This window comes from Octodon degus, unplaced genomic scaffold (assembly GCF_000260255.1).
Source record: "Octodon degus isolate 3935 unplaced genomic scaffold, OctDeg1.0 scaffold00131, whole genome shotgun sequence".
NCBI classification, from domain to species: domain Eukaryota; kingdom Metazoa; phylum Chordata; class Mammalia; order Rodentia; family Octodontidae; genus Octodon; species Octodon degus.
In genome coordinates this window covers 6,169,214-6,188,139 of record NW_004524707.1, presented here as the reverse complement: position 1 = coordinate 6,188,139, position 18,926 = coordinate 6,169,214, and the positions used below count along the sequence as shown (strand labels likewise).

Sequence of the window (18,926 nt, the reverse complement as noted above, 5' to 3'; positions counted from 1 at the left end):
TGTAAAACTGAAAAGAGTAATATCTGCCTTGAAGCACTGTTGTGATGGTTAAATAAATGCACAAAAACAAAAGGTCCCAGGGCCGGCCAAATAGCTCAGCAGATTAAAGCGCCTGCAAGCAGGTGCCAGGGAAGGGGTTCGATCCCTGGTCCTGCTGTGCCGGCCCCACCCCTGGGGCACGCTGGGATGGCAATTGAGACTGGGTGTGGTGGTCACGTGCCTGTAATCCCAGCTCTTGGGAGGCTGTAAACAGGCGGATCACTATTAGTCCCATCTAGTAGTGAGACCCTGAACATCCTGTAGACCCTTCCCTAAAACACACAAAAAAAGTGAAAGGTCCCTACCAGTACCTCATCTGGTACATGACTATAGACAAAATGCCCCATATTAGTTTGCTGAGAAAGACAATTCTACCTTTCAACTTCTAACATAAATCAAGGGGTGATTCCACCCTACCTGGCTTTCTTGGTAATCTCTGACGAGACCACAATATCAGTTCATTGTAGAGTGGTACAAAATATTAGTAAGCAAAAACAATAAAGGCTAAACACAATTAACATTTCAGTGTACAACCTTTTCTACACTATTCTCTTTGTGTATGTTGTTAACTAAAAATAAGCTCTTATTATAACTCTTACATGTTATTCAATTTCATCTGAAATGTCAAGCACATATTTATTTTCTCACAATAAAGTTATTTTAACATCATCACTTTCAATAGCTGCCCACCTAGCCTGATAAAGGTCCCACACCTTTTATGTTCTAGTCTCTATTGTCACCCTGAAGAGATAGCAGTGGCCATTCCAGTACTTGTTCCCTCCTACTTGGTGAACTAAAAGGTTGACAGAAGGAAAGGTAAGATCCCACTTAAATTGTGCGTTTCTGTGTATGCTGGTGCTCATAAGCACATTGGTACTAACCCAGCTCATCTCAAACAAGGCCAGCAGCTGCTCAGTATGCTTTTTAAAGCAGTTTATTTCTAGTCTTGGGAATAATTATTTTAGAAGTTCTGCAAATCTCTGCCTTCTCACAGCTTAAAAAATGAGTACATACACATGCTGTAAATACCCATTCGTAGCATACACACACACACACACACACACACACACACACTGTAAAAATATATTGCACCAACTATAGGCATATTATTTTAGGAAGAGGCAAAGGGGCTATTTCCTCTTTCTTTCAATATCAGGGACTCTGGCAACTCCAGCTGTGTCACTTCTAGGGGGTAACTGGGATTTTCTGGGAGGAAAAGAGGCCCAGAATTGGAACACAACTCCAAAACTATCTAAAGACACATATCCAAAGTTCCAACACGCACATGATAAGGCTTTTTCCTAAACTCATCTGTGAAAGCCTGGGACTATAGTTAACACCAGTCACCTCAGCTATAGGAGCAGAAGAGAGACTCAAATCACATAAACCCCTAGGAAAGCCACTTGCATTCAAGTCATGGGTCTCACTGAACTCAGGCCTCTCTCCTTGAGGTCATAATTTCCCAGGTAAGAGTCTGTGCCTGTGTCTGGGGGAGGGGACTACAGTGCCTCGAAGGCAGTGCGTGACCACAGCAGGCTACTGGCCTGCTGCAGGCTGAGTTGGACAGGACCAGGAAGGTAGCCAAAACCCCCAGCCAGCTGGTCCCAGGCCTGTCAGTCCAAGAAGAACTGAAAATATCTCGATGCCAAGACCTCTCATCCATAACATAGCAGATGCAGTGGTGGAAGTTTAAACCAGTGCATTTGCCACATACACACACGGGAACCAAAAGGTAGAATTAAAAAACCCACCTCTTAGAACAGAAGGGTTGGGACTTGGGCTCATGCCACAGACAAGAAAATGTATAACCAGGAGCTTCACAGCATGCTTCCCACATGACCGAGGATCCTTAGGAGTGGGAGACAATGGACAGGGTGCCAGTGGGCTGTAGTCCACCAGGAACACACTGTTCATAGCACTGTACTCCCTTTCTTCTAGCCCAGTGACTTGGGAGTGCTAACAAGCTGGCACCACAGGCTAATTTGATGTGTGGGATTAATGTGTTAATTTAATGCTCTCTTGTTTGTTAAGTTGTTTGCATTTCTAGATTTTTAAGCGTAGCATTCAGATTCCTTCATGCAGGGACCATTCAGCTTCTAACCCTTCTCCCCATCTGTCATCTCAGTGCATGCTCATTCTCAGCCTCGGACTGTGGGGTTACGTGTGCCAAACCCTCGGCCCACAATGCCAGTCTCTTCCTCCTATTGACCTAAACAAATTCTGCTGTAGGGGCATCAGGGCCCTGCTCAAGCCCAACTCTTTGATAAGTTGTATGGCTTTTACCAACACATCTTCTCAAAGCCTTATGCACTCACAGGTGGGGTTTTCATAGCTGGCTGTAATGTAGGGTGTGCAAGGCTCAGATTAAGGGTATGTGGCACTGAATTAGTCCAGTGATTGGAATTAGCACAGTTCCATTATAGCTGAATGGATTATTGAAGACCGAAGCCCTACCCTACTTGTAGGTGGCACCATCCAAAAGGCTTGCAGCCTGAATGGGGTAAGATGGAAAGGCAAGCTTTCACTGCCTCTTGGCTACCACACTATGTACTGCTTCTCCTCTCTGATGTCCCCTCTGCCATGGTGACCATGACTGAAGTCACTGTAAGCTGTGAGTTGAAATAAGCCTTTCGTGCTTTAACTTTGGGTGTGAGATATTTTGTCTCAGCATAAAAAAGTCACTGAAACATAAGCAGATCCCAAAAGCTTAGCTCACACACAACACCTGCCTATCGCCTTATTCTGATCCAGCAGCTGGTGACAATTTCTATATCCTCCACTGGTTTGCATGCATCTTGCCTTCCAACTAGACTAGAGGGGGACAGAGAAGGTGGGGGACAGACCTGGTGACTCATGGTCTCTTGTCTTTCTGCCAACCTTCTAACAAGGAGACCTAACTGTTCTGTAGCCTCTTACTTGACCCCTGAACAGCCTCACCTCCCTGTGTCCTCTCTCCCTCCTGGGAAATCACCTTCAGATATTCCCCTATTCTTGGCCCTCTCTTCCTCCACCAGACTCTTAAATACTGATGATTTCCAGAGTCAGCCCCCCAGTAGCTACCTCCTCTCTCTCTCCTCCCTCAATATTTTACAATGTTTATGAAAATAAGTTCATTTCCCATATAGATCACTCAGCTCTTCATGGGGAGATGCTCTCCTTCTATGGTGTTGTTGCCTGTTTAACCCAAAGCATCAACCACAGAGATGGTCATCCTGATTGGATGCCCTGGGAGATACTGGCATCCATGGAGGAAACAGACTAGTAACCAGACCTCAGGGGTGTACGCTGATAGACCAGTACACCATCCACAGACACACAGAAGAAGGGTGCAAAAGAAAGGAATTAGGAGAAATTCTGTATCTGCTTACAGTTCTCTGGTGCTTCACAAACTGTTTCACATATAGGAGTCTAAGATTATTTTTTCCTTAAATGAACAAAGTAACTCTATCCAAGTGGGTTCCACCTAGGAAGGGTTCAGATTTCAGGTGGCTTATGGCCAAGAAGCAGCATCACTTTATAGGTGGTTCATAATGTTTTCATTTATTAAAAAGATTGCATTCTTGGGGTAAAAATTAAGGGATAAGGGCTGGAAGAGGAGGACAGATTTAAATTAGCCAATGAAGGACCAGTGAGATAGCTCAGTGGACTAAGCACCTGCTTGGACAAGTACAGGGACAAACAGGGGTTTGTCCCCCTGTTCCACATGCTGTGCCAGCCCTGCCCCTGGGGCACACTGAGCCAGTGACCAAGTCCAAACATGGTGGCACAGTAATCCCAGTGCTGGGGAGGCTGAAAACAGAAGGATCACTAGGAGCTCAAGCTGTGTAGTGAGACCCTATACCAAATACATAAATGAAAACAAGTAAGTAAGCCAACAGGATGGAAATCAGAGGTGGGGTAGGTGACAATTGAGATGCACATTCTTTGTGTGGGAGTAACTGATAATTGACATAGAGGTGACCTCCCCTAAAGGAGTGATCAAATCACAAATTGGCAAGAAGCAGCATTACTTTATAGGTGGTTCAAAATGTTTTCATTTATTAAAAAGATTGCAATCCCAAACACAAATTCCAGCTCCCTGGAGAGTGCTTGTGTAGAGAAAAAGCACATGACTGCTGCGGTAACTCCTCTCCCTCCACCCAGCCTGGTCCTTTGTGCAACGCCTTCTGTGGGCTTCCCACAGCTCTGTGCCTCAGTAAGTCACGGCCCATAATCTCCCTCTCATAAAGCAGCGGGACACCCACACAGCTACTTCCTTCCTACCCCTTTCTTTCCTATAGACATTTTAATATATTAAGCATTAAAATAGCATTCTGCCATCACTAGATCTTTTAGTATCTACATTGCCACAAAATAGCGACCTAGCAAAATGCTCAACAACTCTTTGCCTTAATAAATTCTTCTAGAAGTCAGCGCATACCATCCACACTGCTGCACAAGCCTCTATTGTCCTCTATGCCCTTGAAGTCTAAAAATGCCATTCAATCCCTACTCCATTCAACACAGTGTTGTGCGAAGTACTGTGATAAGTATCTAGGACATAGTGTGTCCGACGCCTGAGCCTAACCAGTACGAGGGGCACAGGAAGTGAGCGACTTTGTGAACATACTGTCCAGTGAGATGGGGTGACTATGGGGAAGTGGGAGCCAAGAAGGCACTAAGTATTTGGAGTTTGGCAAAAGAGCAGGAAATGTATTCATGCAAAGAGAGAGAAAGGTGGAGAAGCCAAGTTATTCAAAGACTCAAGAAGTTAGTTGTGTGCATTTGAAATGCCAGCCCATTTTTTTCAAGAAAAAAAAAAAACATGAAAACAAAAAACAAACAGAAAAATGGGATTCTTTGCTGAAATATGCAATGAAAGGCTAGTGAAGGGAGATTCTATGGTAGATGGTGAAAGAGCTAAAGGATCAGCCCAACCCGGAAACACTAGCTGTGTGCTAGCTTAACTCTAAGGCTAACACACATTGAGCTAAGCAATGAGGACACAAAGAAAAATGGAACTGTGGCCCTGTACTTAAAGGAGTCCACAGCCAGAAACATCAACTTGGCTTTCATGAGAAAAGACAGAAGATAAACGTAAGTTTTATAAGATGTGTTCTCCTTTAATAAATATGTGGAGGGAATATATTTGCAACAAAATATCTCACCAAAACTCACATAGGCAGAGGGGGCAGGAGGTGAAATGAGACTATGACACAGGGCCCAGGAGCAGCCTGTGAGGGGGCAGGGTGCACAGGCAAGAAGGGAAGTGTGTTTCTTGTCTGGATTACATTTAGCCAAAATTAACTAGTCCTCGGTCACATAGCACAGGTTGGTTAGCCCTTTAAGATGCTGCACTGGAAACTGAATGCGTTAAAAGCATAAACCCTGACTCAAAGGCCACAGAATGCTGCTTATCATAAAGCCCAAGGTCAATGTTGGCCCCTCTGTGACAGAACAGAAGCAGGGTTTGCTTCCTGGCTGGAAGGACACTCTCGCCTACTGGGTGATGGCTCGCTGTTCGGGCTTTGGGGACAAGCACTCAGACTTGAGCATAAAGGTTGCCTTCTCTAAGGGACCCATAGGACGTCTCCTCGTTTGTTACATAACCACGGTTGTCACCAAATATATTTTCAATTAGAATTCACTGACACTTGTTGCCTGCCAACTGCTGGGTATCACTACTGAATAAAACATTTATCTTTAAACATCCATGAACACATTTAAATTACTTCAAATATTTTGTTCTGCTATGTGTTTTGTGTCAGTTCTTACTGAAATAACTGTCCATTTGTAATACAGCTAACTTTATGGAAACACAGTCAAATGTACTCTGTTTTATTTATTTATTTTTTATTTTTTATTTTTTGCTCCGAATGCCCTCAGGGGTGGTTTGGCAGGCTGGAGTGTTGTGGGGATTGAACTACAGCAACCTGAGGCTGAAAGCTTTGCCGAAGCAGCCACTTAAAGAACTGAGCTAGGGCCAGGCCCCTTGTACTCTGTTTTAGCAGGTCTATAAAAACTGTATTTGTAGTACCGGGTGGAATTTTGCCATATTAATCATTTTTGCAGCATTTTATTTTATTGTATGAACATAAAGACAGATACTAGCATATTTCTTTTTAGCTACTTTTCTCAGGGTTAACAGAATATTGCCACAAGAAACATTACAATACCTGACTTGAAATTATGCTATAAAGCTACTGCGATAAAATCAGAAGGGTATTGGCAAAAAGAAATAGACCTGAAGATCAGTGGAACAGATTAGGAAAGCAGACACAACCAGAAACACACTCAGCTACCTTATCTTTGACAAAGGTGCCAAACATGTTCACTGGAATAAAGACAGCCTCTTTAATAAATGGTGCTGGAAAAACAAGTTCTCTATATGCCTAAGACTAAAGCTAGACCCATGTCTACTGCCATGCGCTAAACTAAAGTCAAAACGCATCAAAGATCTAAATATTAAAACAGAAACAATCTACTGGAAGAGAAAAAAGGTAGAAATCTTGAAGACAAAGAAGTAGATAGAAACTTCATAAACAAAACCCAAGCTACATGGGAAACACTTCAAGAATCCACAACTGGGATCTCATCTTATCTATTTTATTATGTTTTAATGTATTTGGTATAGGGACTCACTACACAGCTTAGACTCATAGTGATGGGATCTCATCTTATTAAAAAGCTTCTGCACATCAAAAGAAATTACTAACAGACTCAAAAGACAACCACCAAATCAGAAAAAAAAAGAAAAAAATTATAGCTAGCTGTCTCTGAGACAAAGGACTTAATCTAAAACATACAAAGAATTAAAAAATCACAAACCCAAATTCAAAGGCCCAATCCAAAAAATGGGCATCTGAGCTGAGGAAATACAAATGGCAAATAAATATGTGTAAAGATGTTCAACATCTTTGGTCATTCACGGAACATAAATTGAAACAACACTGAGATTTCCTCTCACTCCAGAAAGAATGGCTTTCACCAAGAAATCAATCAATAACAAATGTTGAAGGAATTATGGGGGAAAAGGAACCCTTCTCCACTCTTGGTGGGAATGTAGACTGGCACAACCACTGTGGAAATCCCTGTGTAGATTCCTCAAAAAACTCAGATTAGAAGTCCCATTTGACCCAGCTATTCCCCTTCTGGGTATTTTCCCAGAAGAATTCAAAGTATAATATCACAGCAATACACATGAACCCATGTTTATAACAGCACAATTTAACCTAGGTAGTTCTTGGAAACAATGCAAATGCCCATCAACTGAGGAATGGATAAGAAAGACGTGGTATTTCCATTCAAGGCAGTACTACTCAGCTATAGTGATAAAATTGAGATGTTTATATGGAAATGGATACAACTTGAGACCATATTCATAAGTGGCATGAATCAGACTTGTATGTGTAAACATCCTACTGTCTCCCTAATGTAAGAAGTTGAAAGAGTAAATAAGATCCAAAATGGAAAATAAATATTGTGAAATGGGAAGAAACTGAGAGAAACTGGGATAGGGGAAAGGAGAAAAGAAGAACTGGAAAAGGAAAAAATAATCACATGAGATGGGTAAGATAGTTACTAAGTGCTTTTAGTACATTGAATGAAGAGGAGCAGAAGGAAGATGATAAGGTGGGAGGAGGAGGACAAAGAAGAGGAGAAGTAATAGTTTAGTCTATGTTTGATAGGCTTAAAACCAGGAACAGCATGGCAGGAGGGTCCAGGCTGAGAAAGCTGCTCATGTTGTGGACCAAGAAGCAGAGGGTGAAGGGCAGCAGGGAAGGGAGATGCACCCTTCCAGGCCATGGCCCCAGGGACTGCCTCTAAGCAGTCTTACCCCTAACAGCAAGTTGCTGTAGTGAGCCGTTAATTTAACTAGCTTCCCAAAGCCCCATGAGCTCATGAGATCCAAACCATAGCACATCCATACATCATGGTTTGTGCCTGGAGGTCCCCCCAGAGCCTCACGCAGTTATGGAGGATGGGCTTTTCAGGGGGGTAGAATCTAGAGTTTGTGACTGACTCGTGGTTTAAGGCTGGGCTTAAGGGTGTGAGTGTTACACCAGGCTGGTTGGTAACCTGCATACAATGTATGGAACAGAAGGAGGCTTGTCTTGCTCTTGCTTGTTGCTTTTGCTGTCTTCCTCCACCATGAACTATTGCCCCTCTGCCAAGTGCCAACCTACCTTGGAGCCAGCCAGTTACAAATCTCTCCTCTCTTTAAGCATTGGGCATTCTGTCTCAGTAAGGAGACAAAAGACAACATACATAGAAAAAAGTTTAGAAGAATGGCCTTTAGCATTTCTGTTAAAGCTTTGTCTCTTTATCTGAATTTTGTAATTTTTATATAATAAATATGGATGGCTTTTATAGTGACATGTTCATTCATTATCATTCAAATAATGGCTGAAAAGCTTCTCTTCTACCTGTGCTGCCTCTAGACTCATAGACTTGGAACTAACTTTGCATGCTCAGGTCAATCTGGTAACCGCAGTCCCCCCCAAATACAGGCCTCCTAACTCAGCTGTCCATGCCCACACGAGCGAAGATCCTGCTCACCAAACTGTCCCGTACACAAGGTGTGTCCAGGAACCTCCGGAACCCGTTCTCTACTGCGACTCCCAGCCAGTTGAGTGCTGCCCAGCACCAGAGGTAGTCATAGCCGCCATGCCAGTAGCTCACAAAGGCAAATGTCATTGCAGTGGAAAGCAGAGTCCCCAGCAGGCCATGCTGGGACCCACCCAGAGGAATGTACACGTACCTAGAGAAAGAAGAGGCTGTCAGAGTCATGCTGAGGGGTGCATCTATAGCCCTACTCAGATCCTGGGCTGGTTCTGCCATACATAGTGCTGTTCATGGCACACAGACCCTGCCCTACCTCCAAGAGGCTATAGACTGACCACTCTTGGGATTCTTCCTCAAGTGAGGAGTTGGCAAAAACCCAAGCCTCCACACTTACTCTAGCAAGATAGTACTTATAAACAAGATGTGTAATGAATTTAGTTTCTCAAAGGGATATGCCCAACCCTGGAAACCCAACCATGGAACAGCAATTAAACTGCTGGCTACGTGGGGATGTTAACTTTCAAAGCACATATGTACTTTCTAGCTCAAACTATTAAGTTTATGATTATCTATCCATTATTTAAGCATAATTGTTAAAATCAGGGCCTTATGTAGCAGGAGCTGCATACAGAACAGAGGTGCCCAGGTCAGTTCCAGATCCTTCCAGGCCAAGTGGCCCAGAAGGAGCAGATAATCTGCACGTAAAGAGCAGAGTTCTGTGCTCACAGGGCAGCCAACTTACCACCCAAATGCACAGCCACCTTGGGTATGCTCTGCACACCAAGACAACTGTCCGGCACATGGCAGGACCATGTTCTCTCACTGGACCTTTCTGCTGCTGGTGTTGGACATGATAGCTCGTGGCCTGAGCCATCACAGCCTGGACAGCTAGCTGCATAACACTCTGTAGCTGCTTTTATAATAAAGCGCATAAGAAAGCTTGTATATTTCTGATTAGAGCTTCTTTGTCCAACCTTCCTCTAGGAAAGAAAGTCATCAATCTAAACATGATGCTAAATCTTCATGTGGCCTCTTTTTTTTTTTCCTGTATTTTAGGGAAGAGTCTACAGGATATTCAGGGTCTCACTACTGGATCGGACTCAGGGATCCTCCTGTTTACAGCCTCCCAAGAGCTGGGATTACAGGCACATGCCACCACACCCAGTCTCAATTGCCATCTCAGTGAGCCCTGTGGGTGGGGCTGGCACAGCAGGCCCGGAGATCGAACCTCTGGCCCCTGAGCCTGCTTGCAGGCACTTCAATCCCCTGAGGTATTTGGCTGGTCCCATGTGGCCTTTTGTTAGACTCTTTGCATCACTACCTGGTTTACACCTGCCATCCCAGCATGTCAAATACCTTTAGCAAAAGTCATTTTTCAATGGAACCATTTATAGAAACGCAAGCCAATTTTTTTTTTTTTTTTTTGGCAAGAGGTACAAATAATCCTTTTTATTTCCAGTAAGAAGAGTCTATGTCCACACCACATTATGTGTACCTGATCTCTTCTGATTTTGGAAGCTAGGAAAGGTCATCCCTGGTTAGTACTTGGATGGGAGAAAGGAAAAGATATCATATGAAGAATGTTGGGAAGGTGCAAGAAATAAAATAATTTTAAAATATCCATGAGCTCCTAGAACACCTGATAGGACATATTTCAGTTCATTCAGGGTGCCCATATTTACCATGTGAAATCCTGAGCTCTTTTAGGACTGTGACCCTCCAGTTCAGAATTCTATCACAGGTCCTTATCAGTGTATATACATAAAGTTAGCTGTTCTCATAAACAGCATCATTGCATTCAGAAAATAAAAGCCTACTAATCCTACAAACTCTTGTATTAGTCTTTCCCATTATTGCATCTCTTCTTTCTTCAAATTGAAAAACATTTCTCCACTTCTCTTTTCATTCCCTTAAGAGACACATGCACAAATAGATTTATCATGAATGAAGAATTATTAAATAAAGCAAACCCTAATTTCAAAACCTATCAACAGTGCTTCAAAACCTGCCTCTCAGAGCCATAAAAAATAAAGTGGGATGAATATACTGTGGACTGAGAAGAAGGAGAAAGGTTTCACAAAAGTTAGTCTTGGGGCTGGGGACATATCTAAGCACATAGCACCTGCCTGGCAAGTACAAGGTCCTGAATTCAATTTCATATATATATATATATATATATATATATATATATATATATATATATATATATCTTCTTTTTTTCATAATTTTATTGATAAACAAATAGCAATGAGACAGTTTCAAATCAAATCAAAATATTTTTAAATAAAACTTATCAATCCACACAGAAATATCAAAATATTATAAAATGATAATTGTTTTTATTTGAAATAGATTTTAACTGACACATAAAAATTATATATATCCATGGGGTACCATATGATGTTTCAATACGTGTATATACGATATGATGTTATCAGCCTCCTCCAGATAACATTTAGTGATTTATTTATGATGAATTTCTGCAGTCTCTGCTTCCAGCTTTGTGAAGTGTGTACGCACTAGGGTCATCTATGTCACCCTGGTATGCAACAGCACAGCAGAACCTCTTACTTCTTCTATGACTACAATGGTTTCTAGACGTCCTCTGTGACAAAGTCTCTGTCCCTGACTCAGCTCCAGGCCAGCTCCTGTGAGCGCTCTAGAGCCTGCTTTCCAGGCCCTCACCATGCAGTTGTAGTAAGGATCCCACTCTTAGTGTAGGGCTACCCCACACGCAATATCTGAGCGCCCTGGATATCTGGCCAAATTTCTTACTCCACCCTGGGGATCAAAGCAAGCAGCATCCCCCTGTGTCCCAACAGTTCCTATGAATAATTTTCTATCCAATGACCCCTATCTACCCTGTTTCTTGGCTGTATCCTATTTGTCCATGCTGGATTCAGAACCGAGCCCAAGCCTATACTGAGCTTTCTTCTCCCCAGTGGAAATCATTTCTCCATGAAATTTGCTTTCATCACTTCAACTACTGTCTAGGTTTGTTCTTTCTTTAATGCTCTTCGTCCTCAGGTATATTCCAGTTTGGATCACAAATTGAAATAATTGGCTTGGATAACTCCATTTGACAGTTAAGAAAACTGAGGCTGAGAAGTTAATTTGTTCAAGATATACAGCTGGGAAAGGAAAGGACCAAAATACAAGTCTGTATCTGTGGCACCAAAATTAATGCTTCCTATCACACCTAGGTGTTAGTTATGAAAGCCATCTCTTTCTCTGACACCAGAAATAAATGAAGCAGCAAGTAAGTAGAACAGAGACAGTACTTTTTGTACCGAACAGTATTCCCTCCACAGTCAACTTAGCAGTAGTCAGCAAGCCCTGGTGGTCTTATTAAGGGACACTCTCGCTGCTGTCTAGCCTGCAGGGAGGCCTTCTGGGCAAGCTGGCTTCAGGAAACACAGACATAAAGGGCTGTTCCTGCCATGAAGACAGCAGACCTGGCTGAGCAAAGGCAGCAAATGAGTCCAGCTCTCAAGCCGGGATGTGGTGAGACCAGGACGGTTTAACAGTGGGGGAAGGAGACGGGACCAGTGGAGGCCGGTGGGCTGGCACAGACCTAGAGGACAAGGCTATCTGGGAAAAGGGGCGAAGGCTGTGTGCTGTGTGCACCCAGGGCATACAACCAGGTGGGTGAAGAGGGGAGAAGCCTGAGGCCTGAGGAACCGGTCTCCACTGGTGTTCTGCTGCCCCCTGGAGGATGTGCTGTTATTGGCGCTCAATAACTTTGGTGGAGGGGGTGTTGACAAAGCTGTGCTGCCTCCTACATGCGTAGTGAGTCCACTGCCTGTCGTGATGCCACCTTCGCTCCATGATGCAAGCTTGCAGGTAAGGACAAAACAAATGGTGACCGTTTTCAAGCATAGAAGAAATGACTATGGTCTAAAGAGACTTCAAATAACTGTTACAAAATAAGCGATCTATTTTTCTCTTCCCTGTTTTCATGTTCAGGTTTTTTTTTTACTATATGTACTTCTTAAAAGTGAGCAGTACTGTGTATGCCGGAAACTCTGGCACAGAGCAAGTTCTCCTGCTCCACACCAGAGGTTCCTGATGCTGGACTCAGCTCCAAAGGGATGCATCTGGATTCTGATGCGGAAGTGTCTAGCCCACGATCACATGTGTGGCTATTTTAGGCAGCTCTGGAACCATGGCTCTGCTGCTTCTCCCTCAAAATGACAGCTGACAAAAATCTCTGAGAAGTCCCTTTACTCCAGAAATGCAGAGATGGCAAGTCTCCAAGGACATGGGCCTTGTTTCACACCACAAAGGGAATGGTTTCCAAAGTGGAAGATAAAATCTCTACTTTTAATTTCTAGAAGGCAGTGGGAATGGTAAGGAAAGAGGACAGGTGATTTTTCTTTTACAAATTCAACCAGTCCTGAGTCAGCTCCATGATTAATAAAATTGAAACATGTCTGTTTTAGAAAAGCGATCACATGACCCCACTTACTGTGATGTACTGTGCAATGAAATTGATTTTTCTCTGCAGGAATGCAGCCACCCTCCACCCCCCAGCAATGCAAAATCAAAAGATTTCTTCCAGTCAGGGCCTGGCCTGGCCTCCTGCTGTGGCCACTGCCACTGATGTCCTGGAGGAGGGCGCAGCCACCTTCTTGATTCAAAAGCATCTCACAGAATCATTTCAACCTCACAAAGCCCCAACTCAGGAAGAAGATGCTATACAAAATGTAGGTGGTAGTGAGTGATTATGTTCACCTTTATTGAGCACCCATGCCCCAGGTTCTCGTGTATCCTTTCCTTTCTCTCCTTCCCCTCCCTCCCTTCTCCTCCTTTTCTCCTCCTCTTCTCTCTCTTTCCACTTTTCTCTTTTATTTTTTTTTTGGGGGGGGGCAGGAATGCAGGGATTCAGACTATGTCTCCAGCTCTTATTTTGTAAAAGTTTGTCTTTGAGACATTATCTCACTAAGTTGCCCAGGATGGGCTCAAATTTGCAAACCTCCTGCCTCCCAGAGTGATGGGGTTACAGGTGTGTGCCTCCACGCCCAGACTTATGTATACCATTTCTAATCATTAAAACAACCTATACAGAATAAACACTAGGCTTATTTTATCCAGGAGAGGTAAAACTTGATCCCTGAATGTTCTATTCTGCCATTTACCACAATGGGAGCACTTCTTCCTAGTAAGGGTTCTTCTTACTTCATGAAATCTTCAAATCAGTCTCCACAGAACTATCCAGTAGTCTTTTACTAGAAGAAAAAATTCCTTTCTAGGAAAAAACAAAAAGTCTTTCTCAGGAGAATAATGCTCATTGTTTCTGAAGCATTTTGGGCCAGTGAGCTCTATCAGCCACTGTCCAGGGCCAGCAGGTCAGAGGTGTAACATCCATGACGGAACAGAGACAAGCAGGCACTTTCGGTCCCACAAATGGAGCTGACACCTGCTGCAGTGGCCAGGCTGGGTCCTGCTGATGTCCACATCACAATAAGGCACAAGAAGAGGGGGGTGGGGGTGACTGTCAAATAGGCCCACGAGAAGAGAAAAGCCGTGCTGCATCCTCACTACGGAAAGTGGCTCAAGAAGATGCCTGTGGCGGGACACTGCGCTGAGAGTGCCCACGGTGATCATAGTCCTGCAGTCACAGTGCTCCCTCTTCCGAAGCCCTACACAGCAGCGCTCTGACTTGCCGCCTTACCCTGAATTGTGTCCCCCAGACCCATCCCCAGACGCATGAAGGTAAGTGCAGAAGCCCCCAAGGCCTTGGGCGGCACGGCTGTCACTGTCCCGCGGATGGAGGTGCAAGCAGTTCCCCTGTCTCCCTGCCTACTCCGCGGCAGGGCCCAGGAAGCGGCTGCTGACACACTTCTCCAACTCCGCCTCTGTCTCCATCCTCAGTACCAGCCACCTGTTAGGGTGGGACTGGAATGTCCCCCACAGTGCGTGCTGAAGTCTGGGTCTCCAGGGCAGCGCTATTTGAGCTGAGGCTTCCAGAAGATGACTGGGTCACGTGGGCTCTGATGTCATCAGGGGACAGTGGACCCATTGAGGGACTCCCAGTTGGGGTACAGAAGAATGAGAAAGCTTAGGGAGTTGCCTGTGGAAGGCAATGGGTCATGTGATGACTCTGAGGTCCACATTCCCCCACCCCCACTGCTGTGGCACTCCCTCCCTCTGCTTCCTGGCTGCCAAGAGGACCCTCTGGTCCACTGTTCCCTCTCCACCATGATCACCCCCCTCCACACAGGCCGAGAAACAAGGAGGCCAAATGGCTGTGGCTGAAACCCCTGCAACCAGGAGCCACAACAAGCCTTTCCTCCTTTAGGCTGTTTTGTGCAAGTATTTTTGTCAGTAAGTCAACAAAGTCCCCACTTAGCTCTCTGAACAAATTTTAAATCCTGAACAGGATGTTTCACCCTTCCATGCTTTTGATTATTCCATTTCCACATCTAAGGGCACTCCTCTCTCCTGATTTTCCACTCCTCCTTTGTCTACAAAAGCTGAGTTGATTCTCAGCTTCCTCTAGGAAGCAGCTTTTGAATTTTCCAACTTTCTTTTTGGCCCAGAGAATCTACCATATCTACCAATGACTGAACAATTATTCACCCAAAGGTGTCTTTCTATTTATGTCATCATTTCCACCCAGCTCCAAGAGGCTGTGAGGACCGCTGGGCATATGATGGCTGCGCACATGTGCATGCGTGTTGCACGAGTCCACAGCATACCTGCAAGCATCATTTCACTCACTGTTCATAGTTCCCATAACCTCCTAAGAAAACCTGTGATAAACTGTCAGCCATATTATGAGCATTTAGGAAATATGGACTATCAGGTCATCCTGCGACAGACAGTCTTTAGAAGATACCCGTTCCCAGAGAATACGGATAGCTGAAGAACCTGTGCTCTCCCCGTACTTGTAACCTTACTTCCACTAAGATCAAAGTCAAAGGCACGTATTCCCAAACCTCTAAAACTATCCCAAAGGGACTTACTATCAAAAAGTAAGAATATTAGCCCTTTAAAGTTTAGAGTCATAGGAACCAGGAGGGCAAGACAAGCGGTTGGGCCACCCTGGTGGCACAGTGGCTCCCCCAGCTCCCCCAGGCTCTTGATGCACTTCTGCTCAGACTCAGTTAACCCCAGTTTTTCGGGCACCCCCCACCCTGGCTTTGGCTGTGCCCGTGTTCGTTCCTCAGCCAACGATGACCACCAGTCAGTTCTTCATCTGTAGGTGGTGGATAAAGGCCTGGAGCTTATTTTCACAAAAGCTAAGGAACTACTCAAGAAAAGTTTTCAAAGGAAGATGTACACAGAAAAGAATAGGATTTATTTTAATATCTTTGTATTCTACACAGATCATAATGGGATTTTAATAAGTAAAAAGCAGCAGTTGGTTAATAGGCAACCACAGACTTCACTATCTCCAAAAGGCTGACAGCGGTCTACTTTCAAATGGGAATATTTTGAGTGAGGCTAATTCTCGACCTCTTTACTGAAAGATATTAGATGTTCATTCCATACGTAACTCTGAAAATTTACCAATTAAGAAATCTATTCCTATTTGACAACACTGAAATTTAAAAAAAAAAATGAAAACTAAACTCAAACTATACTTAGGTCATACTTTTTAAAAATATATATGTATTTTTTGGTCCTGGGGCTCGAACTCAGTGCTTGCCAGGCAGGCACTCATGCCACTGAGGTATCTTCCTGACCTAATTAGCTATAACTTAAATACCAACATTCATGCAACCAGATGGCCACATTTAAAAAGCAATAGGCTTGCTTTTTACCCCACACAGCTTGTGGTCCAGCGGGCTGCGCTTACGAACCTCAGCCCACAGCATCTATCCTAGACAAAGATTCACCTTTAACTTCATAAACAAAGCCCAGCTCCCCGAAAGCCGTGTCCTCACTGCAGGAAAGGCTGGAAGATACGAGTGGTGCAGCCTGACTGCTCCACTTCTAGGACACAGCCAGCAGTGGAACATAAGACAAGATGGAGGTGGATGCTGAGAAAGTAGAGGAAGTGCCCTAGATCTCTGTCATGCTGAGCTGATCAGCTAAGCCTGCACTAGAGGCCAGAGGACGCTGAGTGGGTGCCAGGAGTGCTACCCTTCACATGTGATGCTGCGAAGATTAGGTGAGATCATAGGTGTGGTGGCTTTCTAATGGCAGCGAGAGTGCTTCACCTGCGATCTAACCTCTAAACAAACATTCAAATACACAATACAGTATTAACTAGAGGCACAGTGACACACAGCAGGTCTCTGGAACTTCACCATGCAGAACTCACATCTGTTCCTGCTGATTAGCAGCCCCCCTGTCCTGCACCCCCAGCCTCTGACAACCGCCACTCTAATCCTGGCACCAGTGAGCAGGACTGTTTTAAATCCTTCATGTAAATGGTCTCAGGCAGTATCTGTCCTTGTGTTACTGGCTTATCTCAGTGTAATATTTCTGGTCATTCCACATTGTTTTAACTGGCAGGATGCCTGCATAGAAATGACAGCCTACACACTTCCCAAGAAGGGGCCGGCAGTAGTCCACCTGCCTCCAAGAACAGTGCTGTGAAGTGTTCTTGCCACAAAAACTGAGGGATGCGAAGAAACCTTTTGAACGTGATAGGCCTATTTATTACTTTGCATATGGCGATGATGTCCTGAATTTGTGTACATGTCCAAACTAATCAAATTATATGCATTAATATGTGCAGTTAAAATATCACTTATATCTCACAAAGTTCTTTCTAAAATGCCATTATCATACTTACTAGCATTCATGTGTCTTTCATAAGCACTGAAGGCACCAAGAACTGGCTGGCTTGCTCCGGGATGTTTTTCACTTAACACCGTTAGCCCTAAATGTGCCACCCTCTGATGTGGGACACTGAGTGATCAGAAGTCAAAGCTACGACTGCAACACCCACAAGACCTCATGATGATGCTCATCCATAGGACAGCCAGCTGTGCTCCACACATCTGGAAGTGAGGGTGGGTGAGGCAGCCCCACCACAACCTGGCCCCTTTCAAGCACTCTACTGTGGAGTCACACTGCCCACTGTGGGATACAAAAGCATCGACCGCGTATTCTGCTTCAGTGGCCGATGCTGCATGAGTAGGGCTTGTAGAAAGTCCGCGCACAGGTTTTCCCTTTCTGCTAACTTTAAGCGACCTCAGAACACCCTGGAGGGACAGTGTGTTGGTGATTGATACATGTGTCCTTGCAGCATCACCATCTTCATACTGCAAAACCACAATCCAGACTCTTATTTGAGATTCAGTCTTCAAAACAAGTTTCCACTGACAAATGGCATGAGGCCCACAAGCGAAGTGATCCTGCAAAGGGGTCATATACTCCTTCTCTCCCTGGGCTTCTCACCCTGTCCTTCTGCTGGGGGCCTCAGCAACCTCCAAGATTCTCAGGCCTATGACTGGCTTGGGCTATAAATAAACACCATAGGGAAAAAAAAACATACTCTTTGGTGGTTTGAGTGACGGAGATAGAGAAGGAGTTTAGATTCTTTAGTGCTGTGAACCTGAGTCCAATTGCTAATAAAAAGGTCCTCAAAGACTCAGTTTAATAACCACCATGATATCCTGGCTGCCTGCCTGTCCCCCCACTTTCCTCCCATGAGGATGCTAAAAGCACTTATGATCTTCTGTAGGCAAGATAAAAAGGGGCAGCACTGGAGGAGCCGGAAGGAAAGGAGCAAATCCAGACGTAGGTCTGAAGAAAGGGGTGTGTGATTTCCCCACCGTGTGGCCATGGAGGAAGGTGGAGGGGAAAGATTTCATCCTCCCCGGCCCCTCTCTAACAGACTTCTCAATTTTTATTCCACTAGCAGATCCCAAATTTAGGGATCGATATTCCAATAGCTGGCCACATGTTAGCAGTGTGCTGTTTTCCCAGTTGTTCCTCTTCAGTTTCTGCTTCTCACCCCTGTCCTCCTCAGCTCCTGTCCTGATAGTTCTAAGTTTCATGTCCATCTGTTGTGGCTGGGAAAATGTCTGCAGTGAAGTGAACACACAGTTCTTGTGCTGCTACAGTGCTTTGGGGCCTCTGGGGAAAAGTGCGCTCAAGACAAGCGAAGTAAAGCAAACGATCATCAGGGTATCTCCCTCTCCTCCAAGTCTGTGGTGCCATCACACAGCCAGCCACACTGAATGGACCCACAGGCACTGGCCCCAGAGCCTGGACATGTGCACATCCAGGTTGCCATGGCAACACAGTGCCAAACGCAGGAAGTCTGGTCAGTTGGTCGTCAGAAAAAAACAAAATGAACAGCTAAGATATTCAGCTGGTGGGAAAAAAGAGATAAAGACATGATTTTTTGTCAGGGAGCCCAGTGGGCTGACAATGGCAGT

At 44.6% G+C, this 18,926-nt stretch overlaps 1 protein-coding gene across 4 annotated transcripts in view; it reads right to left on the bottom strand.

Annotated features, from left to right (window-relative positions):
- Positions 1 to 18,926, bottom strand: part of Hhat (hedgehog acyltransferase) — a 381,668-nt gene that overhangs the window by 69,555 nt on the left and 293,187 nt on the right. For all 4 annotated transcript variants that reach the window (XM_023701140.1, XM_004641206.3, XM_023701141.1 and 1 more), the window contains one exon: positions 8,578 to 8,779. In XM_023701140.1, coding sequence (XP_023556908.1) covers positions 8,578 to 8,779 — 202 coding nt within the window. The remainder of the gene's footprint in view (positions 1 to 8,577; positions 8,780 to 18,926) is intronic.